The 27,348-nt window shown below is 41.9% G+C and overlaps 1 protein-coding gene across 1 annotated transcript in view; it reads right to left on the bottom strand.

Moving 5' to 3' along the window:
- Nucleotides 1-325: 325 nt before the first annotated feature.
- The window catches only part of LOC109905979 (gamma-aminobutyric acid receptor subunit alpha-6-like), a 31,764-nt gene continuing 4,741 nt past the window's right edge, over nt 326-27,348 (bottom strand). The window contains exons 6-9 of the mRNA XM_020503614.2: nt 25,766-25,909; nt 25,232-25,384; nt 3,873-4,129; nt 326-2,004 (exon numbers count right to left, since the gene is read on the bottom strand). Of these exons, the coding sequence (XP_020359203.1) occupies nt 1,456-2,004; nt 3,873-4,129; nt 25,232-25,384; nt 25,766-25,909 (1,103 nt within the window). The 3' untranslated portion in view covers nt 326-1,455. The remainder of the gene's footprint in view (nt 2,005-3,872; nt 4,130-25,231; nt 25,385-25,765; nt 25,910-27,348) is intronic.

The following is a 27,348-nucleotide window of genomic DNA, read 5'->3' as shown; positions in this document are numbered from 1 at the left end:
TTAGATGAAGCACAGTGATAACACATGAAGTTCTACCATTGTATTTCCATTTGAACTTTGTTCTGCTTTTTAAATGGCTGAAAGTGCACTAATAACACATTTAGATGACAACTAAATCAAAAATCCGACATTGTTTTTCCCATTGGAATTTGGTTGTGCTTTTAGATGATTTTAAAAGCATAGTGATAACACATTGGGAATTCAACAAACTCATAGCTTTCGTTTTGAGTGGGTGAATAAAGGTTGAAATCTTATTGATCAACGTCTCAACCAAATACTACCAACATTTCCATGTTGAAATGACGTCGTGTGCCCAGTGGGTAACCAACAGAATTTCTGGGCGTGTCCCGATGGACTCATGGTAGTGCACGGCATTCTACATTAATAGTATCAATTTGGTTATGGGAAATGACTCTTCCTCTGCACACATGATGCACAATAACAATAACAGGTAGCGGACAAAACCGTATGAATCAGGCCCCACATTTGCTCACAAATAAACACTCCCGAACTAAGAGGAAACGTTCCCAAACCAAAGGGTTCCTACAATATGTTCCTTTGTAAGTTAACATGAATGAAGAATATTGATTGAATACATTAGTACACAATGTTCCAGAAACTGACCATGTAAAAAAAATAAAAACGCTAATTTCATAGTTGACCGTTCAAACAAAGACTTCCTAGAATGTTTTTGGAGGGAACTAATGGGGCTTAGATGAACATTACCCCCTGGAAATGTTGTTTGTAGGGTACTGAGTGAAGTAAATAGGCCAGCACCTATGGTATTTGGTATCCTCATTCTATGCTATTTAACAAAGCTTGGTCGAGGTTTGCTGCACAGACTTGGGAGCGCAAATTAGACTTGAGTGGACAAAAGTGTATCTACTTTTGATACCAGAACAAATGACAACATACCCAGTCATTTACTTCTGGTCATCAATAAGGGAGAAAGTACACCCAAAATCTTCTTGTTCATATGCTTGACACCTTGTGTGTCCAGCTCGTCTTCAGTGATATTGTCCTTATCCTTTGTCATTGGAGCAATGCCTGCCAAGACTAGAGGGACCTATTAACTGTTTATGCAAAGATCAGGTGTTACTGTACTCACTAACATTAAGACAACTAACCAATCCATCAAACCGTTACACACCGTTACTGTATTGCATATTGGATATGGCCATAGTTGTGATATTTGTTGGAATCAGACATTTTTTTTAAATTATTTTTTATTTTTTTACCATGCTCATTCTCAGATGACCTCTCGGAAATTAAACAAACAGATGTGCAGAGATTAGTATTCCTGGGTGTAATCTTTAGAGGCTCTTGTCCAGCATATTCGGTTTCCTTGTTAGTTGAAAATTATTTAATCTCTCATGTCTCCAAAGCTATTTTTCTCCTGTCATTTTACATTTTGTAGAAAAGGATTCCCAAAATGACCCCAAGAGAAGCTAGAAACTAGATTTGGCCTCTAAATTTGGCCTCCATGGTATCTTTTGACAAGTAAACCACCCAGTACACCATGTTGAATGCGCCAAAGGACACCGGGAACAGGATGCGGGCATACTTGTCGATTTTACTGGTCCCACCCATACTGGCGGTGGTCGGCTGGGAGCATGGCAACTGCTTGGGTTCATTTTTGCCCATCAGCTGAATGTGCTCCAGTCTGGGTCCTAGAAGGTCCCGGAGCGAGGAGTCAGCAGTGGGCTGGCTCTGATTGGCTAGTATTGTCATTGCTTTTTCAGTTGTGGGTGGAGCCAGGGGCGTGTTCATGGCAGACAGGGTCAAGGAGGAAGTGTTGGGCTGGCTGGCGGGGCCAGGGCTGGAGTGTGGTAGGATGATGGCGCCGCCAGTTGCCCCTTTGGATGAAGATGATTGGCCAGACTGGGGTTGTTTCCTGGTTACCCCTCTTGCCGCTGCTGTGCTGTTTGACTCGGCTTTCTGGCCATCTTGCTGGGACATATAGTTCATCCGTTTCCGCAGGTTACCATTGGTGTCAGGGTTATGCTGTGGAGAGGGAAAAATAACCATCAACCCAAAACTGCAGTGATGTGAATGAATTGTGCACATAGTTCACTCATGTGCAACAACAGGCAAGTCCCTTGAAGTGGAGCAATTTGAATTCAAATGTGACCATTTGTCCTTGTTTCTTTGTGATAAGGTACAATATGACAATTGTACTGAGCTGAGAAATATCAACTATGCAGAGCTATACCATGTTAACAGTCAGGCACCACTGTTTCTAAGCCTTTCCTATGTGCCTGAATATGACTGGCCTACTTTATACCGCCGACACTCTTTAGTCTGCATACATACTGCACTGCGTGGTAGAATAGCCCAGCTCCCAGACGTTATTTGTGTAGGTTTTCACTCATTTCACACAAGCTTATGTCACAAAGTACTGTTCCATGGGGCGGCATGGCAGTACAGTAAAACATCAAAAGAGCTTATCTCCTGAGAGCTAGCATAGGTTTCAGCCCCAGAAGAGGGAGATGCTGCACTGTAGCCTCACCGGTGATAATTCCCCTACCGGAATGTGCTAACTGGCTAAGCGTATTGCTTTACTGTCTGAGAGATGTGAGACGCAGTGCTGTGGACACTAGGCTAGGTTTGACATCACTATGGCTGGGAGGTAAAAGGTTTTAGATAAATCTGAGCCACATCAATACACATCGCGGGCCCTAATGCCGAGCTGATTTGCCCACTGTTAGCCGTGCGGGGCTGGAGCCACAGCTTTGTAGGAACAGAGTTATCTCCCGGCGCCAGGGCTTCTGAAACTTGTACAGATGTGCCCCAGCAGTGTTGCTGTGGCAACCTGCTAATCCATTGATGTGCAGTTGTCACTAAAACTGCATTCAGGCGCGATTACTCCGCACAAAGATTTGAGATCCACAGGGCACACTTTAAGCAGTCATCGGGACATACAGGGGGAATGTATGGCTTTTTCCCAGTCAGTATCAGCCATCAATCAACAGTTGGACTGTGACATGAGATAGTTAGCATGTCATTTCCCCTTAACTGAAGGATTGTGTTCATACTGCAGTAGAATGCAAATGCATGGAGTAATGAATTCAATGTAAACATGTTTGATCAACCCCCATTATACGCGATTCTGTACAAATACCCTTTCATGAGAACATGCTGTACGCAGTATGACGAGCAAAAACCCAAAACTTTGTCGGAGCCGTTCATTTTTTTGGTAATACCAAAATGGCTCTTGCAAACATGCTTGCATCACATTGTAAATGTAGATAACAAATGAAAATGGGTCGACTATTCTACAACACGGGTCTTCAAAACACATTTATCTTCAAGCTGAAGATTCATTTTTTAAATGATGAGAAAGCAAACAAATGTAGGACGTTCAGAGCATATTTCAATTTTCTATTTTTTTTAGATAATATTGCTAAGCCTCTGCGCTGGATTACAAATGGCGTGCATTGATCTAAGCAGACAGTTGTGCAGCTGTACTCTAAATGGGACAAACTTAACATGTATTCATCATTTACTATTCCTATTTGGCCTTCAGGAATTGAATGTTTCTAGCTCGTGATATCACGGAGAGAGTGGGAGAGAAGGCTGGCAGAGAGGGGTACAAAGAGAAAGAGAGGTACAAAGAGAACAAGAGAGGCACAAAGGGAGAGAGCCAGGAAAAGAGACCCTCCAAACATGATAAATTATCAATGCTAAAGTAACCTTCAGTTTACTGTATTACTGTATTATATTTTAGTAAGTCCATTTATCCAATTTTGAGACTTGCAATGAATCTCCATTTGATGATCAGCATACAAATTAACGAAGGGGAATGAACAAGTGCATACTTCAGTCTCTGACGTGGGAAAGGGTATAGGGATTGAGGATAGGTCTTAACACACCTGCAGAACTTCCTCCATATCCTTCACTTTCACTGGGGTTGTTTGGGGCGCCGGCGGGCATTTTGGCGGCTTCCTTTTCAGTCTCTCCATCTCTGCATTGGTGAAGTAGTTGACGGCAGCGAACTCTATGAGAGCGGAGAAGACAAAGGCGAAGCACACGGCAATGAACCAGTCCATGGCGGTGGCGTAGGAGACTTTGGGGAGGGAGTGGCGCGCGCTGATGCTTAACGTGGTCATGGTCAGGACCGTGGTGATGCCTGAAAATTTGAAAAAGTTTGTAACCTTGGCTGTAAATTGTAACCAAAATAATAGTTATGTCAACACACTCAAATAATACATACAGTACTATCCTATTATATTAGCATTACTCAAACCATTCCTGGGGGACCCCCCTGGCTGTTCATTGTATTTCATCTATTCCAGGGCTAGTACACCTGAGTAAACTTCTCATATAATCATCAATCCCTTGGCTAATTGAATTGGAACTCCAACACACTAATCAATGAATGCCGGCCTTAATATTTAACATGAAAAACAGGAAACTGAACGTTTCCGACACTAGAATGACCTGTAAACATCTGGTCGATGACCTTTGACCTTTTGCTTCCTGTGTTTTCCATCCTAATGAGGTTGCCCAAGCGACCACCTCACATAGCATACCTACTTTCCCTCACCTCCAATTCCTTTTAAGACAATAACCAAATTGTCTCCACTCTGAGGATTATACCTTTACAATAACTGGGGAGTTATAGTAAGCTTGCAGGTCACTTGGGATTATTAGCAAATAGCTGTAATCAGAGAAAATCCCCTTTATGTTAGAGATACAGAAACATAACTTCATCCTCCATCTCCAAAACTCTGCCTACCTACAGCATGCATATGTAAGTGTATAAGGCAGAGGACTTCCAAAGGTACAGTAGATATTAGCTTTAATAAAAATGTGTCTTTCCTTGGATTAATTGGCAAGATCAGATGCACAATCGTTCCTGGTACAGATTAATGAGGTGTGACTGATGTAATCAGATGAGCTATAATCATCAAATTAAGGAGTAATAGCAATGACGGCTTCTGTTGGAGTACAGTCTTCATTCCTCATCGTGTGACACCTTGTTTAGATTAGAACGCATGGCTTTGGAGTTGCTTGGATTAGGACACAATGGGTCTTGCTTACATTATATTGGGAGTAGAAAATAAGTTCTAGTCTACACTTGTTGTGTATTGATGTTCTTTAGGGCACCGGTAACGACCCGCATGCGTATGTACATTGGAATGCTTGGAATGTATTGTTCTGTGAAATGCATTAAACAATGCCCACGTTAGTTTCTACTCCCATCTCATGTCCTGTCCTTTATATTAGTTGTAGAAGTAATACAGTGTACTATAGAACACCGCTACTCTGTTCTGTAACTTCAATTAAAAATCAAATCAAATTGTATTAGTCACATGCGCCGAATACAACAGGTGTAGACCTTACAGTGAAATGCTTACTCACGAGCCCTTGACCAACAATGCAGTTTAAAAAAATACAGATAAGAATAATAAATAAAAGTAACAAGTAATTAAAGAGCAGCAGTAAAATAACAATAGCAAGACTATATACAGGGGGCTACCGGTGAAGAGTCAATGTGCGGGGCACCAGTTGAGGTAATATGTACAGGTAGAGTTTATTAAAGTGATTATGCATAGGATGATAACAACAGAGAGCGGCAGCGGTGTAAAAGAGGAGGGGGAGGGGGGGCAATGGAAATAGTCTGGGTAGCCATTTGATTAGGTGTTCAGGAGTCTTATGGCTTGGGGGTAGAAGCTGTATAGAAGCCACTTGGACCCAGACTTGGCGCTTCGGTACCGCTTGCCGTGCAGTGGCAGAGAAAACAGTCTATGACTAGGTTGGCTGGAGTCTTTGACAATTTTTAGGGCCTTCCTCTGACTGCCTGGTATAGAGGTCCTGGGTGGCAGGAAGCTTAGCCACAATGATGTACTGGACCATTCGCACTACCCTCTGTAGTGCCTTGCGGTCAGAGGCTGAGCAGATGCCATACCAGGCAGTGATGCAACCAGTCAGGATGCTCTTGATGGTGCAGCTGTAGAACCCTTTAAGGATCGGAGGAGGACCCATGCTAAATCTATTCAGTCCCCTGAGGGGGAATGGGTTTTGTTGTGCCCTCTTCACAACTGTCTTGGCTTGCTTGGACCATGTTAGTTTGTTGGTGATGTGGACACCAAGGACACTTGAAGCTCTCAACCTGCTCCACTGCAGCCCTGACGATGAGAATGGGGGCGTGCTCTGTCCTCTTTTTCCCGTAGTCCACAATCATCTCCTTTGTCTTGATCACGTTGGGGGAGGGGTTGTTGTCCTGGCACCATACAGCCAGGTCTCAGCCTATAGGGAGGAGGTCAATCTCATTGTTGTCGTTGATCAGGCCTACCACTGTTGTGTCATCGGCAAACGTAATGATGGATCCGTGCCTGGCTGTGCAGTCATGAGTGAACAGGGAGTACAGGAGGGGACTGAGCACGCACCCCTGAGGGGCCCTTGTGTTGAGGATCAGCTCAGTTGATGTGTTGTTACCTACCCTTACCACCTGGGGGTGGCCTGTCCGGAAGTCCCGGATCCAGTTGCAGAGGGAGGTGTTTAGTCCCAGGGTCCTTAGCTTATTGATGAGGTTTGAGGGCACTATGGTGTTGAATGCTGAGCTGTAGTCAATGAATATCATTCTCACATAGGTGTTCCTTTTGTCCAGGTGGGAAAGGGCAGTGTTGAGCGCAATAGGGATTGCATCATCTGTGGATCTGTTGGGGCGGAATGCAAATTGGAGTGGGTCTAGGGTTTCTGGGATAATGGTGTTGATGTGAGCCATGACCAGCCTTTCAAAGCACTTAATGGCCACAGACGTGAGAGCTACGGGTCGGTAGTCATTTAGGCAGGTTACCTTAGTGTTCTTGGGAACAGGGGCTATGGTGGTCTGCTTGAAACATGTTGGTATTACAGACTCGGACAGGGAGAGTTTGAAAATGTCAGTGAAGACACTTGACAGTTGGTCAGCGCATGCTCGCAGTACATATCCTGGTAATACATCTGGCCCTGCGGCCTTGTGAATGTTGACCTGTTTGAAGGTCTTACTCACATCAGTTGCGGAGAGCGTGATCACACAGTCTTTCGGAACAGCTGGTGTTCTCATGCATGTTTCAGTGTTATTTGCCTCGAAGCGAGCATAGAAGTAGTTTAGCTCGACTGGTATGCTTGTGTCACTGGGCATCTCTCGGCTGTGCTTCTCTTTGTAGTCTGTAATGGTTTGCAAGCTCTGCCACATCCGATGAGCATCAGAGCCGGTGTAGTACGATTCAATCTTAGTCCTGTATTGACACTTTGCCTGTTTGATGGTTCGTCGGAGGGCATAGCGGGACTTCTTTAGCTCAGTGCGGATGTTATCTGTAATCCATGGTTTCTGGTTGGGGTATGCACGTGCAGTCACTGTGGGGACAACGTCATCAATGCACTTATTGATGAAGCCAATGACTGATGTGGTGTACTCCTCAATGCCATCGGAGGAATCCCGGAACATATTCAAGTCTGTGCTAGCAAAACAGTCCTGTAGCTTAGCATCTGCTTCATCTGACCACTTTTTTGTTGATCGAGTCACTGGTGCTTCCTGCCTTAACTTTTGCTTGTTAGCAGTAATCCGGAGGAAAAAATCATGGTCAGATTTGAAGGGAGAGCTTTGTATGTATGTGTCTCTGTGTGTGGAGTAAAGGTGGAATTTATTTCCCCCTCTTGTTGCACATTTAGCATGCTGCTAGGACTTTTTGTAAAATGGATTTAAGTTTCCCTGCATTAAAGTCCCTAGGAGCTACTAGGAGCAGCGCCACTGGGTGAGCATTTTCTTGTTGGCTTATGGCGGAATACAGCTCATTCAATGCGGTCTAAGTGCCAGCCTCAGTCTGTGGTGGTATGTAAAACAGCTATGAAAAATAGAGATCAAAACTCTCTCGGTAGATTGTGTGGTCTACAGCTTATCATGACATACTCTACCTCAGGCGAGCAATAGCTTGAGACTTCCTTAGATATTGTGCACCAACTGTTATTTACAAAAATACATAGTCCGCTGCCCCTTGTCTTACCAGATGCCGCTGTTCTATCCTGCTGGTACAGTGTATAACCAGCCAGCTGTATGTTGATAATGTCATCGTTCAGCCACAACTCCGTGAAGCATAAGATATAACAGTTTTGAATGTCCCGTTGGAAGTTTAGTCTTCCGTGTAGGTCATCCATTTTATTTTCCAAAGATCGCACGTTTGCTAGCAGAATGGAAGGAAGTGGGGGTCGCCTACGAATTCTCAGAAGGCAGCCCGCCCTTGGGCGCTTGTTCCCGCGAAGTGAGTATATCATTCACACTGGGCTTGTCAGACTCATTAAAGGAAAAAAAGGATTCGGCTAGTCTGTGATGAGTAATCGTAGTCCTGATGTCCAGAAGTTATTTTTGGTCATAAGAGACGGTAGCGGCAACATTATGTACAAAATAAGTTTAAAAAATAAGTTGCAAACAAAAAAACACAATTGGTTGGGGACACGTAAAACGTCAACCTTCTTCTCCAGCATAAGGGTTCACGTTGTATTGACATTTCTATGCATATATTTTGTGGTGTACAGCCACCAGGGGGAGACTCGTCGAGGCCTGGTGACAGACGGAGTATACATCACGAGGTGTTGGCTCCATCTGCTGGACGTGCCAGGCCTCGACGGGCACTCCGGCCAGGACTAATTGGGGCTGATTGGGAGTTGGTGAGTAATCAAGGGCTGATTGCTCACCAGCTGAACAAGTCCCATAAAGCTGCCAGAAGGGCAGCACACAGGGGAGAGAGTGGGGGAAGAAAGGACTCCTCTATAGTTAGGGACGGTTGCAGAGGTAACAGGAGTGAGTTCAGTTTTTGATCCCCACAGGATACTGCAAGACCCGGAGCCCAGAAGACGGTATCCCGGAGAGGGTCTCATGGGGAGACCTATTCTTTTCTTTTGAAATATTATTTTAATAAACACCTTTGAAACTGAGCTAATCCTACTCTGTCCGTGTCTGACCCAACCCCTTGGTCTGTCGCAATATATATATATATATATATATATATATATATATATATATATATATATATGTATATATAAACAGTAGGGTATTCATAATGTATATGTGGACCCTGAGCCACTCTGGGGACATTCATTGTGACTCCTCACAGTAGCCTACTGGATGTTGTAAGCCATTGTAAGTACATGTTCCCCTGGGGAGGCCCTTCCATGGTTGGTCTTTCTGACTTTATAATATATGTGTTCAAACATTGCATCTACTTACAACACCCGGTAGGCTACTGTGAGGATTGTGAGTCACAATGAATGTCCCCAGAGTGGCTCAGGGCCCACATGTTAGTGTGTTCAGTGTCTCCTCCCTGTCTCTACTGTTTCAATGAGTGCGTATAGGATGCATTGAGGACAACAAAGATTGAGAAATATTCCAGTAAGCACTCAGGTGGTAGAGAATGATTCATACTAAAAAACAATGGGTCAATTGAGAATTGAAACTGAGAAAAAGGTGAACGGGGGAAATGACACACTCCCAACACATGCACTCACACACACACACATATCCCACACAGAGCTCACACCGTATTCAGTCAAATTGAGGATGGACACAGACTTACCATCGGTCAGTGTATAGGTTAAAAGGTTAGATAGAGATGAAAGAATCTACAAAACCAAGCTGCTATGCCACCTATGAAATGCTAGATGCATATCAGTCCCTCAAATGAATTGAAACATGACCAGTGCATGTCCAAGAGGCAGAACCAGTTTAACATTATTCTAGTCACAGATCTGTTTGTGCTGTCTTGCAAACCACTTTGGCCTTCATCATGACAAACATTGATTGGACAAACATATCTGAGACAAGGATAGTTTTAGGCTGCAGTTGAAGTCGGAAGTTTACATACACTTAAATTGGAGCCATGAAAACTCGTTTTTCAACCACACCACAAATTTCTTGTTAATAACAAACTATAGTTTTGGCAAGTCAGTTAGGACATCTACTTTGTGCACGACACAAGTAATTTTTCCAACAATTGTTTACAGACAGATTATTTCACTTATAATTCACTGTATCACAATTCCAGTGGGTCAAAAGTTTACATACACTAAGTTGACTGTGCCTTTAAACAGCTTGGAACATTCCAGAAAATGATGTCATGGCGATAGAAGCTTCTGATAAGCTAATTGACATCATTTGTGTCAATTGGAGGTGTACCTGTGGATGTATTTCAAGGCCTACCTTCAAACTTAGTGCCTCTTTGCTTGACATCATGGGAAAAAACGGCCAAGACCTCAGAAAAAACATTGTAGACCTCCACATGTCTGGTTCATCCTTGGGAGCAATTTTCAAATGCCTGAAGGTACCACGTTCATCTGTACAAACAATAGTACGCAAGTATAAACACCATGGGACCACGCAGCCGTCATACCGCTCAGGAAGGAGATGCGTTCTGTCTCCTAGAGATGAACGTACTTTACTGCGAAAAGTGCAGATCAATCCCAGAACAACAGCAAAGGACCTTGTGAAGATGCTGGAGGATACGGGTACAAAAATATCTATAGCCACGGTAAAACGAGTCCTATATCGACATAACCTGAAAGGCTGCTCAGCAAGGAAGAAGCCACTGCTCCAAAACCGGCAAAAAAAAGCCAGACTACGGTTTGCAACTGCAAAGATCGTACTTTTTGGAGAAATGTCCTCTGGTCTGATGAAACAAAAATAGAACTGTTTGGCCATAACGACCATTGTTACGTTTTGAGGAAAAAAGGGGAGGCTTGCAATCTGAAGACACCATCCCAACTGTGAAGCACGGGGGTGGCAGCATCATGTTGTGGGGGTGCTTTGCTGCAGGAGGGACTGGTGCACTTCGCAAAATAGATGGCATCATGAGGTAGGGAAATTATGGGGATATATTGAAGCAACATCTCAAGACCTCAGTCAGGAAGTTAAAGCTTGGTCGCAAATGGGTCTTCCAAATGGACAATGACTTTAAGCATACTTCCAAAGTTGTGACAAAATGGCTTAAGGACAACAAAATCAAGGTATTGGAGTGGCCATCACAAAGCCCTGACCTCAATCCCATGGAACATTTATGGGCAGAAATTAAAATGCGTGTGCAAGCAAGGAGGCCTACAAACCTGACTCAGTTACACCAGCTCTGTCCGGAGGAATGGGCCAAATTTACCCAACTTATTGTGGGAAGCTTGTGGAAGGCTACCCAAAACGTTTGACCTAAGTTAAACAATTTAAAGGCAAATCTATCAAATACTCATTGAGTGTATGTAAACTTCTGACCCACTGGGAATGTGATGAAAGAAATAAAAGCTGAAATAAATAATTCTCTCTACTATGATTCTGACATTTCGCATTCTTAAAATGAAGTGGTGATCTTAACTGATCTAGACAGGGAATTTTTACTAGGATTAAATGTTTAAATGTGTTTAGCTAAGGTGTATGTAAACTCACGACTTCAACTGTATATGCCACACATTTCACTAGACAATAACATATTGAGCCACCAGGGGGAGCTTCTTAATCATCCCTCAAGTCAATTCCTTTCTTTCCCTCCTTACACACGCATGCACACACACACGCACACAAGAGAGAGTACTGTAACAGCCCCACAGCCTGGGGGTTTGGCCAATGCAACAATATTTATGTTCCCACAACACCCTCCTGTCACATATTGGACAGTTTCATTAGCTCCCCGCTGAGACAGGAGGTGGGAGGGGACGCACTGGGGCGTTGCGTGAATCAGTGTGGCTGTGAAATAACACGCACTAGCTTCTACAGCTGCTAGGATATGAGTAGAACCCAGTGACTCAGCGATCATGTGATCAAGTCAGCAGGCAAAGCAAATAGGCTCATAGATGCAGATACACACATGTGGGGTAGCATGCAAAACAGTGCCAAAAGGTGGGTGCTCATTTATCTTTTCATCAACACACGAAAGGGCAAAAACGCATTGGAAAACAGTAAATGCACTGAAGCATACCAATTCCCCTTCTTCGCTGCCTAAGCAAGTTCAGTCTGACTCTCATCATAACTGAGAAGAACGGGATAAGTGATTATTTTAATCATGATTTTATCTCGGCAGGCTTTTTATTTGAGAGTAACGGTGGTTTAAATTGACTCTGGTCAGTCAATCGACTCTTCTTACCTCTGTCAGCATTTTTTGTTTGTTTTCATTTCAACAATTTACTACCTGTGACGTGCTAGATGCCTTGCTTAAGATAGATGAGAAAAAAAATTGCCAGGGTGATATACTTGATACATTTTTGCTGCAGCTCTCTGCCCCCTTCATTCCTCTGGACAGGTTTCATTTAAGCTTTCACTTGGATCTAGATTAATTCTAATCGCCCTTCTGGAAGGCAGACCTTTGAAATCCAGACTTGGGCAAGTCAGACTATTTTAAACCATGTCTGAGAAATGCCATTTCAGTTAGTCCAGTTTAAAAGTGCAATTTAGTCGAGGATGAGGCACCTTCTGTGTCAGTAAAACTGCCCCAATTTCTATCTACAGTGTTAAATCCGGTAACCTGCACTTGCACTTGATGTGTATGTGTATGCTATTGCCCCCACCGTTGACTATTCTCTATCTGAACTACATTCTGCCTTCAGTGTATTACAGAAAACTTTATTGACCTGACATTAGTACTGAATGATGGTAAAACTAAGTATATGTTGTTCTCTAGAGCGCATCAAAATAAGTCTGATAATTTACTTTGGATGGTGTCCATACTGATCGTGTCCCTGCTTACAAATATGTGGGCATCTGGATAGATGAAAAGCTGTCTTTTTAAAAACCATATTGATGAGTTAGTTAAGAAGCTGAGTATAAAAAGGGGCTTCTTCTATAGAAATGGATCCTGCCTCTCGCTAAACAATAGAAAACAGATTCTTCAGTAGATGTTCCTATCTATATACACGTAGCTGCCACTTCATTAAAGTCGTTAGATGCAGTTTATCATAGGACACTGTGCTTTGATTACAGGTGTGCTATTATAGGTGTGCCATACAGTTTTAGTACTCATCACTGCATTCTTAACCAGAAAGTTGGTTGGCCCTCTTTGATGTCGTGTAGGTTTACATTGCTATGGTTTCATGTAGAAAACCCTTTTACAAAAACTCCCGCTGTAAACTTTAGACGTATGAGTTACCACACCCAGTCTCAGGAATGGCTAACTTTAGAAATTCCTTTGGTCTCAGTTAGGTAAATCAGCTTTTAGTTTTCTTGCACCTTATTTGTGGAACAATCTTCAAAATGTTCTTAAAATGTTATGTTTTGGTGCCCCTAGGGCAATTCAGAAAGCTGATTGAGTAGTTTTTCTAGTGTGGCTAGCTGCTGGATAGCCACTGAATTTACTGTTAGCATGCAGCCAAGTTACTAGCTAACCATTAACTAGTGCTCTCAAATCGTATCCCGAGGTCGAGATAACATGGCTAACTTAGCTAGCTAACATACATCCCTAGCTGTGTCCTCAGAGCATGTGCAGACCAGGTGGCTGGAGTGTTGACAGACATATTCAACCCCCCCTTATCCCAGTCTGTTGTCTCCACTTGCTTCAAGATGTCCACCATTGTTCCTGTACCCAAGAAAGCGAAGGTAACTGAACTGAATGACTATCGCCCCGTAACACTCACTTCTGTCAACATGAAGTGCATTGAGAGGCTAATTAAGGATCATATCATCTCCACCTTACCCTAGACCCACTACTATTTGCATACAGCCCCAACAGATCCACAGATGACACAATCTCCACTGCACACTGCCCTATCCCATCAGGACAAGAGGAATACCCATGCAAGAATGCTGTACCCCCTCCTCGGCTCCCGAGTGACGCAGCTGTCTAAGGCACTGCATGTCAGCGCTAGAAGTGTCAGTACACACCCTGGTTCGATCCCAGGCTGAATCACAACCAGCCGTGATTGGGAGTCCCATAGGGCGGCACACAATTGGCCGGTTAGGGTTTGGCCGGTGTAGGTCGTCATTGTAAATAAGAATTTGTTCTTAGCTGACTTGCCTAGTTAAAGAAAAAAAAAAAGAAAAAAAAGGAATGCTCTTCATCGACTACAGCTCAGTCCTCAACACCATAGTACCCTCCAAGCTCAATTCTAAGCTAGGGACGCTGGGTCTGAAATCCGCGCTCTGCAACTGGGTCCTGGACTTCCTGGCGGGACTTCCTGCTGATCCTCAACACAGGGGGCCGACAAGGGTGCCACGCACGTCTCTAACTCAATCATCAAGTTTGCAGAGGGCACAACAGTAGTAGGTCTGATTACCAACTACGACGACACAGCCTACAGGGAGGGGAAGAGGGCCCTGGCGAAGTGGGGCCAGGAAAATAACCTCTCCCTCAATGTCAACCAAACGGAGCTGATCGTGGACTTCAGGAGACAGCAGAGGGATCACGCTCCTCATCCACAACGACAACGTGGCCGCAGTGGACATCACTAACAACCTGAAATGGTCCATTCACACAGAGAGTACGGTGAAGAAGGAGCAACAGTGCCTCTAAAACTTCCATTCGAGCTTCATCACCACCTGGTACGGCAACTACAGGGCTGTTCAACCCCTACCATCTAGAAGGCTAAGACAATACAGGTGCATCAAAGCTGTGACCGAGAGACTGATAAACAGCTTCTACCTCCAGACCATCAGCCTGATAAACAGCTTCTATCTCCAGACAATTAGATTGATAAACAGCTTCTATCTCCAGACCATCAGACTGTTAAAGAGTCACCACTAGACGACCTCCGCCCAGTAACCTGTCCTGAAGTTTAGTTACTGTTACTAGCCGGCTACAACCCGGTACTCAACCCTGCACCTTAGAGATTGCTGTACATAGTCATTGAAAATTCACTTTAATAATGTTTACCTACTGTTTTACCCACTTCATATGTATAGTATATACACTGTACTCTAGTCAAGGCTCATCCTCTATATCGACTGCTGTACACACCTTTTCTATTCATATACTGTCCATAATGTCTATAAACACCATCATATATATAATATATACAGTACCAGTCAAAGGTTTGGACACACCTACTCATTCCAAGGTTTTTCTTAATTTTTGAAAAACTATTTTCTACATTGTAGAATAATAGTGAAGACATCAAAACTATTAAATAACACATATGGAATCATGTAGCAAGAAATAAAGTTTTAAACAAATCAAAATATTTTGTAGCCACCCTCTGCCTCGATGACAGCTTTACACACGCTTGGCATTCTCTCAACCAGCTTCATGAGGTAGTCACCTGGAATGCATTTCAATGAACAGGTGTGCATTGTTAAAAGTTCATTTGTGGACTTTCTTTCCTTCTTAATGCGTTTGAGCGAATCAGTTGTGTTGTGTCAAGGTAGGGGTGGTATACAGAAGATAGCCCTATTTGGTAAAAGACCAGTCCATATTATGGCAACAACATCTCAAATAAGCAAAGAGAAACGACAGTCCATCATTACTTTAAGACATGAAGGTCAGTCAATCCGAACATTTTTAAGAATTTTGAAAGTTTCTTCAAGTGCAGTCGCAAAAACCATCAAGCGCTATGATGAAACTGGCTCACGAGGACCGCCACAGGAAAGGAAGACCCAGAGTTGCCACTGCTGCAGAGGATAAGTTCATAAGAATTAACAGCCCAAATAAATGCTTCACAGAGTTCAAGTAACAGACACATCTCAACATCAACTGTTCAGAGAAGACTGTGAATCAGTCCTTCATGGCTGAATTGCTGCAAAGAAACCACTACTAAAGGACACCAGTAATAACAAGACACTTGCTTGGACCCAGAAACACGAGCAATGGACATTAGACCGGTGGATATCTGTCCTTTTGGTCTGATAAGTCCAAATTTGAGATTTTTGGTTCCAACCAACGTGTCTTTGTGAGATGCAGAGTAGGTGAACGGATGATCTCTGCATGTGTGGTTCACTATTATTCTTCAATGTAGAAAATAGTTTTTAAATAAAAAAAATGTTTTGTTATGTTGCAGCCTTATTCTAAAATGGATAAAGTAATAATTCCTCATCAATCTACACACAATAGACAATAATGACGAAGTGAAAACAACAGGTTTTTAGAAATGTTTACATATTTATTAGAAATAAAAAACATATCTCATTTACATGAGAATTCTTTGCTATGAGACTCAAAATTGAGCTCAGGTGTTTTCTGTTTCCATTGATCATCCTTGAGATGTTTCTACAACTTGGAGTCCACCTATGGTAAATGGAATTGATTGGACACACACCTGTCCATATAAGTTCCCACAGTTGACAGTGCATGTCAGAGCAAAAACCAAGCTATGAGGTTGAAGGAATTGTCCGTAGAGCTCTGAGACAGGGTTGTGTCGGGGCAAAGACCTGGGGAAGGGTACCAAAAAATGTCTGCAGCAATGAAGGTCCCCAAGAACACAGTGGCCTCCATCATTCTAGGGCTGGCTGCCGGGTCAAACTGAGCAAGTGGGGGAGAAGGGCCTTGGTCAGGAGGTGACCAAGAACCCAGTGGTCACTCTGACAGAGCTACAGAGTTCCTCTGTGGAGATGGGAGAACCTTCCAGGAGGACACCATCTCTGCAGCACTCCACCAATCAGGCCTTTATGGTAAAGTGGCCAGACAGAAGCCACTCCTCATTAAAAGGCACATGCCAAAATGCACCTAATGTCCTCAGACCATGAGGAACAAGATTCTCTGGCCTGATGAAACCAAGATTGAATGAACACTTTGGCCTGAATACCAAGCGTCACGTCTGGAGGAAACCTCGCACCATCCCTAAGGTGAAGCATGGTGGTGGCATCATCATGTTGTGGGGATGTTTTTCAGCAGCAAGGACTGGGAGACTAGTCAGGATCGAGGGAAAGATGAACAGAGAAGTACAGAGAGATCCTTGATGAAAACCTGCTCTTGAGAGCTCAGAACCTCAGACTGTGCCGAAGGTTCACATTCCAACAGGACAACTACCCTAAGCACACAGCCAAGACAAGGCAAGAGAGGCTTTGGGACAAGTCTCTGAATGTCCTTGAATGGCCCAGCCAGAGCCCGGACTTGAACCCGATCAAACAACTCTGGAGAGACTTGAAAATAGCTGGGGAGCAACGCTCCCCATCCAACCTGACAGAGCTTGATTGGATCTGCAGAGATGAATGGGAGAAACTCCCCATATACAGGTGTGCCAAGCTTGTAGCGTCATACCCAAGAAGACTCGAGGCTGTAATCGTTGCCAAAAGTGCTTCAACAAAGTACTGAGTAAAGGATCTGAAAACCTATGTAAATGTAACATTTCAGTTTTTTATGTTTAATAAATGTTTTTGCTTTGTCATTATGGTGTATTGTGTATAGATTGATGAGGAAAAAAACTATTTAATAAAAAGTAAAGTGTCTGAATACTTTCCAAATGCATTGTGTACACACCCACACACACAGCCAGCCAGCCAGCCAGCCAGCCAGCTCTGAAAGAAATTAAGAGACACTGCAAAATGATCAGTTACTCTGGTTTTACTATTTATCGGTATGTGTTTAGGTAAAATTAACAAGTTTTTTTTTATACTATAAACTACTGACAACATTTCTCAAAAAATCCTAAATTGTAATTTAGAGCATTTATTTGCAGAAAATGATAACTGGTCAAAATAACAAAAAAGATGCAGTGTTAGACCTTGAATAATGCAAAACAACACAATACTAACGTTTTAACTTAGAAAGAGTTCAGAAATCAATATTTGGTGAAAAACAGGCTTATTCCAATCATAGCTTTCATGCATCTTGGCATGCTCTCCACCAATCTTTCACATTGATGTTGGGTAACTTTATGCCACTCCAAATTCAAGCAGCTCGGCTTTGTTTGATGGCTTGTGACCATCCATCTTCCTCTTGATCACATTCCAGAGGTTTTCAATGGGGTTCAGGTCTGGAGATTGGGCTGGCCATGACAGGGACTTGATCTGGTGGTCCTCCATCCACACCTTGATTGACCTGGCTGTGTGCCATGGAGCATTGTCCTGCTAGAAAAACCAATCCACAGAGTTGGGGAACATTGTCGGAGCAGAAGGAAGCAAGTTTTCTTCCAGGAAAACCTTGTACGTGGCTTGATTCATGCGTCCTTTACAAAGACAAATCTGCACGATTCCATCCTTGCTGAAGCACCCCCAGATCATCACCGATCCTCCACCAAATTTCACATTGGGTGCAAGACTCTGTGGCTTGTAGGCCTCTCCAGGTCTAGCACCCACAGTGAAATTTGGAATTTGGGTGAAATGTTGTCACTAGTTTATAGAATAAAACAAAAATGTTCATTTTACCCAAACACATACGTACCTATAAATAGTAAAACCAGAGAAACTGATCATTTTGTAGTGGTCTCTTAATTTTTTCCATTCCTGACATTTAATCCTTGTAAAAATTCTGTCTTAGGTCAGTTAGTATCACCACTTTATTTTCAGAATGTGAAATGTCAGAATAATAGTAGAGAGAATTATTTATTTCAACTTTTATTTATTTCATCACATTCCCAGTGGGTGAGAAGTGTACATACACTCAATTAGTATTTGGTAGCATTGCCTTTAAATTGTTTAACTTGGGTCAAACATTTCGGGTAGCCTTCCACAATAAGTTGGGTGAAATTTTGCCCATTCCTCCTGACAGAGCTGGTGTAACTGAGTCAGGTTTGTAGGCCTCCTTGCTCGCACACACTTTTTCTGTTCTGCCCACAAATTTTCTATGGGATTGAGGTCAGGGCTTTGTGATGGCCACTCCAATACCTTGACTTTGTTGTTGTTAAGCCATTTTGCCACAACTTTGGAAGTATGCTTTGGCCATTGTCCATTTGGAAGACCCATTTGTGACCAAGCTTTAATTTCCTGACTGATGTCTTGATGTTGCTTCAATATATCCACATAATTTCCCTACTTCATGATGCCATCAATTTTGTGAAGTGCACCAGTCCCTCCTGCAGCAAAGCACCCCCACAACATAAATTCTACAGGGACTTCAGGATTGCGGGAAAAAAAGAAGGTATGGGAACTGATTAAAATATCTGAACATTATGAAGTGGATATGAACACACACATACTCAACTACATGCTTGCTTACACACATGGACTTATACACACACCTGATCTCGCTCTCTTCTCTCACTCTCTTTCTCTTCTTCTCTCCCTCTCTCTATTGTCGAGAACTGTTTTATAATTTAATGTGTTTATTGTTTGTCTATCCTTTTTATGTATTTGTCTACACGTTTATATATGTTTACAACAAGCAAGGGGAAGATATCAGAATAGGGGCATTGGGGAATAGTAACATTGCACGGAATACATTTGTATTGTAGTGAAGCCGTCTCTAGAGTAATGCAAGGTCTCTTTCATGATCATGTGAAACGTAAATGGCTATGTAAATGCTGGGATGTGTTTTTCAATTATGTTAATGGTAATTATGATGCAACAATGACGGTGATATGATATGGATTACAATTATGAAGAGATTAAGGCTATATGCACTACATGTTACACACAAGACACTCAAACATGCAAATTGTCAGAGTTCTTATTTATTTGGACATCACACATTATAGTCCTACTCTTATACAGACATCATGCACACTCTCATTATATCATATCCAATATCATACACATCAACCTACTCAGATTTGTTACACACATCATTTGTCTCAATTTTCTAACATCTGTGGCATTGGCTCACAGGCAAGGGAATAAAACAAATATTGCTAGAACCTATTTCTTGACCTCTAAATATCAGACATTTGAAAGCTCTAGTTTTGACCTTCATAATACATCTGATGGCAGTAACTTTACAAGCACTAATTATGGTCAATTTAGCCTGAGAATAGTATCTAGTTATGGTAAGGGGTGAAATATATATAGCTAGTTATAATTGTAACGGTTTGGTAGATTATAAAAAAAGAAGATCCGTCTTTACATGGCTAAAAGAAAAGGAATATAACATATACTGTTTACAGGAAACTCACTCTACATCCTTAAATTAAGTTGCATGGAAAAAGGAATGGGGTGGTGAAATAATTATATTATAGAAATAGTAGTCTGTCAGGTTACTCTGCAAGAAGGTCTGATTTCTCTATTATTAAAACAAGACCCAGGTGGCAAATATAAAGACCCAGTCTATCTAAAAACCTGGAGGCCCCTTACACTTCAATGTTGTGATGCAGAAATACTAGCAAAATGCATAGCATTCAGAATTAAAAGGGTTTTAGCAGGTATTGTTCATCCTTATCAGACAAGTTTTTTACATGGACGATACATTGGAGATAATATGCGACAACCACTCAAAATAATAGAACATCATGAAACATATAAGAAGCCAGGAATGGTATTTATAGCGGTTTTTGAAAAGGCTTTGATAAAGTAAGACTGGATTTTATTTATAAATGCCTGGATCTTTTCAATTTCGGTAATTCTCTTATAAAATGGGAAAAATAATGTATAGCAACCCCAGGTGTAAAATAGTAAATAACGGCTACTTCTCAGAGAATTTTAAATTGTCAAGAGGAGTTAAACAAGGGTGTCCCCTGTCAACATATCTATTCGTTATGGCCATCGAAATGCTAGCTATTAAAATCAGATCCAATAACAACCAGAGGATTAGAAATCCAAGGCTTAAAAACAAAGGTGTCCATGTATGCCGATGACTCATGCTTTATGTTAAGTCTGTAAATTAGATCCCTGCAATGTCTCAATAAATATCTAGATAACCTTTCTGTACACTCTGGACTAAAACCTAATTATGATAAATGTACAATATTACGTATCGGATCCTTAAAAGATGCAACTTTTACATTACCCTGCAGCTTACCTATAAAATGGGATGATGGTGAAGTAGATATACTCGGTATTCATATCACAAAATATATAAATAAGCTCTCCACAATGAATTTCAATAGAAAACTTGTAAAAATAGACAAGATCCTGCAACCATGGAGAGGTATATACCTGTCTATTTATGAAAAAATTGCTCTGATTAACTCCTTAGTCATATCTCAGTTTACTCACTTACTTACTTATGTCGCTGCCTACTCCTGATTCATTTTTCAAATCACATGAGCAAAAAATATTTTGCTTTATCTGGGACGCTAAACCAGACAAAATAAAACAAGCCTATCTATATAATGAATATGAATTGGGTGGTTTGAGATTATTAAATATAAAAGCACTAAACCTCTCTCTAAAAGCTTCACTCATTCAAAAGTTTTATTTGAACCCTAAATGGTTCTCAAGAGATTAATAATAATAATAATAATAAAAGCTCATATATTGTTTAAAAATTCCCTTTTTGCCTTTGTGCAGATTGTCATGTCTCATTTTTGATTAATTGACTTTAAAAAAACTTTTTTCAAGTATCTGTCTTTTTCAAGCAAGCATTGCCGAGCTGGCTACAATTTCAATTTCATGCCCCTGAAAAGATAGAACAAATATTATGACTGAACTCAAATGTGCTGGTTGATAAAATATGATAAAATATTTATGGGAAAGAAGTTTGAAAAGGGTATTTTGTTCTTAAATGATATTGTAAATTGTAATGGTAGAGTTATGTCCATCATGGAGTTATCAGAATTGTATGGGAAGGTCTGCTCAATCCAAGAGTATAACCAATTGATTACAGCATTGCTCCAAAAATGGAGGAGTAGGGTGGCAGCGGGAGGAGGTAGGGAACTGGTCTGTCTGCCCAATATAAAGGATCAAAACTGGCAGAGGAATAAAAATAACATAAATAGGAAAGTATACCAGATTCATTTGAGGACCAGGATGTTGACAACTGTGCCATACAGATTGCAAAATTGTTGGGAAGAGATTTTTGATGTACCGATTCCATGGTAGAGGGTGTATGAGTTGATATATAAAACAACGCAAGATTCAAGACTTTGTGCTGTTCTGCTAAAATTATTATATAGAATTCTTGCCACCAACAAAATGTTGAATATTTGGGACATAAAATCATCGAAGCTCTGCAGATTTTGTTGTGAGGATACAGAATCAATAGATCATTTATTTGGTATTGCCCTCAGTTAGCCTGTTTCTGGTCTCAGGTTCAGGAATGGCTGAAAATGCATAGCATTGATCTAAAATTGACCCCAGAAATAGTACTGTCAGGAGATCTGGAGAGACAGGGTCAGTCAATTACTAATATACTAATACTCTTAGTAAAAGTATTTATCTTCAACACGCAATCTGTAGATTCTATTCGATTAGATAGATATGTGTTGCGTAGAAACACGAAGTGGGTGGCCAGCAGAGATAGATGGGATGGGCTGAGGGAAGTTGAGGGTTGGTATGTGGAATTGGAGACAAGTGGGAGTGGAGTTGCTGTGTGTGAGAGAGAATGATGGTCAAAAGAAAAAGGTTAAAAAAAGTCTAAATAAAACATCATTAAAGTACATTTGAATGACACTAAGTGGCAGTATTTTTACAACTAATGCCGGTTTGCCTGAGGCTGATGCCATGCAAGTGTTTGTACACATGCATATACACAAACTCTCATTCAAATAAACACATACAAGAACACACACATGTAATAGTGCCAGACATGAACACAAACATATACAGTTGGAATTGCTGTTATGATTTCAGTTGTCCTTGATGCCCCTTGTTGTAAATGTATTATTTTGTTTAAAAAAAATTGCATTGTTGTTTGCTGTTTTCTTCTGTCGTTTCCTTTTTTCTCTTTAGTTCATTCTCTTGGTTGTTGGTGCATTGGGGGGTTCTTGGGGGTGGGGAATGGAATGAATTGTATTTTTTATTTCTTCTGGGGGGGGACTGTGGGAGGGGTCTCGAATGGTTGAGGGACAGCTATTGGGGAACTGTGGGGGGATCTTGGAGGGTTCGGGTTTCACAAGGTTGTGATCATGAAAAAGGAAGGACTGACACGTTTGATAGTGTCTTGATGCTGTACTGTTTGTCCTTCATGTTTTAATACTTTAATGTTACCCCTTCCTTGTATTTTTTAAAATACATATTTTTTTTTTTTAAAAGCACCCTCACAACATGATGCAGCCAGCCCCATGCTTCACGGTTAGGATGGTGTTCTTCGGCTTGCAAGCCTCCCCCTTTTTCCTCCAAACATAACGATGGTCTTTATTGCCAAACAGTTATTTTTTTGTTTCATCAGACCAGAGGACATTTCTAAAAAAGTACGATCTTTGTCCCCATGTGCAGTTGCAAACTGTAGTCTGGCTTTTTAATGGCGGTTTTGGAGCAGTGGCTTCTTCCATGCTGAGCGGCCTTTCAGGCTATGTCGATATAGGACTCGATTTACTGTGGATATAAATACTTTGTACCTGTTTCCTCCAGTATCTTCACAAGGTCCTTTGCTGTTGTTCTGTGATTGATTTGCACTTTTCGCACTAAAGTACATTCATCTCTAGGAGACAGAATGCGTCTCCTTCCAGAGCGGTATGACGGCTGCGTGGTCCCATGGTGTTTATACTTGCGTACTATTGTTTGTACAGATGAACGTGGTACCTTCAGGCGTTTAGAAATTGCTCCCAAGGATGAACCAGACTTGTTGAGGTCTACAATGTTTTTTCTGAGGTCTTGGCTGATTTTCTTTTGATTTTCCCATGATGGCAAGTAAAGAGGCACTGAGTTTGAAGGTAGGCCTTGAAATACATCCACAGGTACACCTCCAATTGACTCAAATGATGTCAATTAGCCCATCAGAAACTTCCAAAGCCATGACATCATTTTCTGGAATTTTCCAAGCTGTTTAAAGGCACAGTCAACGTAGTGTATGTAAACTTCTGACCCACTGGAATTGTGATGCAGTGAATTATAAGTGAAATAATCTGTCTGTAAACAATTGTTGGAAAAATTACTTGTGTCATGCACAAAGTAGATGTCCTAACCGACTTGCCAAAACTATAGTTTGTTAACAAGATATTTGTGGAGTGGTTAAAAAACAAGTTTTAATGACTCCAACCTAAGTGTATGTGAACTTCTGACTTCACACACACACACACACACACACACACACACACACACACACACACACACACACACACATACACACACTGCCTTCGGAGAGTATTCAGAACCCTGCATTCAACCGAAATGTGTCTTCTGAATTTAACCCAAACCAATCAATTGCTATATATTGAACGCTGTAATACAGTATGCGATTTCCCAAGCTCAGGGGTAACACATAAGAAAGGCTGATTTAAATGGAGTACTTGTAAAACCCAGGTTAATGAAAGTAATGGAAATGTGCTGTGCAATTGAGAAGTTCTAGAGCAGGGGTTCTCCAACCTTTTCACTCAGGCCCCCTTTACAGCATTGGGGAACATCTCCACCCCCGTTACGGGTGAGCACGCACCACACATTTCTATGGGCACAAGCACTGTTCATGACACAAACTTTTCACACCCCTATTATTGGTGGAGAGAACATTTTACAGGTTTAAAGCTCATTTTCTTGCAGTTCTGTACATTTTGCCATGTCTAATGTGTATTCATTCAAAATCTATGGGCAAAAAAACCGGACAAAAAAAACGTTACCTGGCATGGGCTAGTTGAACAGGACATTTCTAAGATGTTATAAATTACGCTTTTAGGTATGCAATGACTGACATAACAAGAGGAAAACTGATGATGCACTACCCAATTTGAAAATGGCACCTTGTGCATTCTATGACAACCTTCAAGGGTAAGATGGAAGCCCATTTGTTAACAAACAGAAGTGTGGGTGGAGTCAGAGATTGAGGAGTGCACCTTTAAGCTGGGAACCGTGTGCACCTCGCATGGAATTAGAGTGCCTTTAAGGCTACCTTACCTGATGTTAAGTAAATATCCTCTGTTTGCTTGGTCTCCTATGGACTATACACTCTAGCACAGTGTTTCTCAAACTGTGGGGTGCACCCCCGGGGCCCCACAGTTTGGGAACCACTGTGCTGGAGTGTATAGTTCCGGGTTTAAAAAGGTGCAATCCTTTAATCTTTGACTCCACCCACAGTGGGGCCCTGCCATTTCTGTTTGTAAACAAATGGGCTGGTTTTGGCAAATGCAACTGCCACTTGATGGATAACCACAATGGAAGTATTTAATAATTTTTTTTACACATTTAATAAATCATAGCCCTTAATTGTTATATAAGAGGCTAAAGACAGCCAAGTCCATTGCTCAGCAGCACGTAGTCACAAAATGAAAATGGAGACAAAGACACACAGACGAGGCACATCACTCTTCACACACTTTCACACTTTCGCATCTTCTCTGCCTCTCAAAATAAGTATTTTACAGAATGGCGGGATTTGTGTGCAATACGTACCGAAGACTGTTCGAGCTGGGACCGATTCTTTATTTATCCAGAAGGACACTTGGGAGAGGATTACTGTCATGATGCAGGGGATATACGTCTGAATCATGAAGTAGCCCATTTTCCGCTTCAAGTGGAAGTGCACTGTCATCACCACGTATTCACCTAGAGGATAGCCATAGATGTGACGGTTGGTTTGTTCCATAAAAAAAACTGACTGACGTGAGACAGTGTGCACAAGCACAGAAAATGATGGACTCCTGCTAGTTTGTATTGTGTCTTCACTGTTCTCTGAGGGATACAGCGTCAAACAAAATCATGCATTTTTACTGACACCATAGAGAGTGCCTTTGGAGACAGTAGCATAAAAGTTAATCATGATAAAATATAACTAGACAAGTTATTTTGGACAAAGCTACTGTACAGAAAACATTCCAAACTGAATTAAGAACTGAAGAAGAAATTCCAATGTTTATTAACAAAGAATGGCATCACTATCATCAGAGTTGGGGATATCTACTGTATCTTACCAATGGCCTACCATACCTGTGATTGACTTGACCTCCTCACTGCTGACAGTGTGGCCAATGAGATCATACTGCACTAGGCTGGATGATTCTGGGGGAACCTCCACTGAATACTGTGGTCCTTTGGTCCAGGTATAAATCATCTCTGTTTTAGGGTATGCATCTGGGGGGAGAGAAGGAAAAAATATATATATTGAACCCTCAAGTGGGGGGTTAATACAAATTCAAAATTGTAGCTGTAATGAAAAAACATGTACAATGGAGGTATTGAGCAGAGAGAGAGAGATAATAGGGCCTTTATTGTAAGAGAGAGAGAGCACGTCATTAAGTGGAAATGTTAAAATGGTAGTCATATGAGAGTATGACTACTGTGTGCAAGTGATATCCTCTCCTTAACTCTAAGCTTTGTGAACACGAGAAACGTTTCTATCTCCCTCATCTAGTCAGCTGATCACAATGCATTTGTACGACACAATGATGTGTGATGTGATGGTGTGCAGTCCAGTTACGCATGGTTCCCCCACTTTATCTGTACATCCCTCACTGGCTTAATACATACAGACGTTGAAGATGACCTGAAATAGCGCACTCTGGATTTTGAGAGACCTTTTCCTCGTAATTTGATTGAAAATGAGTGGTACAGTAGCATGGTAATAAAGGGTGTGGGTGTCTACTGTGTGCTCAAAGGGTAGACTCCTGTGTGCTCAAAGGGTAGACTTCTGTGTGCTCAATGAGTCTGCGTTCAAACAAACTGCCAGGTCTCACAAGCTCTTTGTTGCATGGAAAAGTTTTTGCATATCCAGCATTGCAAAAAACGGTGCAAAAACGTTGAAATGTGACATGAGGGTTCATACAAGAGGGCTGAAAGAAAAAACAACAACGCATGCTTGGGTTCATGTCGGGGTCTGTTGTTCCCGTTTGTCGCTTCCCACAGGGGACTCAAAGTCGGCATGACACCAACTGCGCAGGGAAAATGGGCCGGCTCAGGCGTCGTGGAGTGGACTGCTGCCGGGGGCGCCGACTCACACTAGCTCTGGAGAGATCCAGAATAGGTCTGAGCTAACCTGGGGCGGGAAGAGGGATTCTGACCTTTCCCGAGCTACAGGCCCCATCGGATGCAGCGTCTGCTTCCCTGACTCTGGGCCAGGATGGGAGGATGGGATTTGGGGAAGGTGGGAGGGGAGGTACTATGTTAAACCAAGAATAACGTAACTGAATGATAACTGAGGAATCTATTTTGTCCTCTGCCTCTACAAATGGCACAATTGCTGATAATAGATTGGGGGAGGGTTGGGAAGTGCATGGGAAACCATCCTCCGATCCTTTCTTTTGCTTTTCCCTCAGCAGATGCTATCTTTAAATCGCTACTGTTTTCTGATAAGACCGAACCCTCATTTGAAAACTTCTTCCATTGGAGAAAAGTCACTGTTTTGCTGACCGTTACACTCATTATGAACAATAGTGCTGAATTGGGTTTCTTTGTTCTGTTTTTGGTACAAAATGAATGTCATGTATTATTAGCGTCATTGTCAGAAAAAAGCAAATGACTTCTTACATGAGGAATATGTATGAAATTCCAAAATATGACAAAACGGGAAGAAT

This window comes from Oncorhynchus kisutch, linkage group LG15 (assembly GCF_002021735.2).
Source record: "Oncorhynchus kisutch isolate 150728-3 linkage group LG15, Okis_V2, whole genome shotgun sequence".
Classification (NCBI taxonomy): domain Eukaryota; kingdom Metazoa; phylum Chordata; class Actinopteri; order Salmoniformes; family Salmonidae; genus Oncorhynchus; species Oncorhynchus kisutch.
The sequence above is the reverse complement of the archived record's forward strand: the minus strand, read 5'-3'. Positions and strand labels throughout refer to the sequence as shown.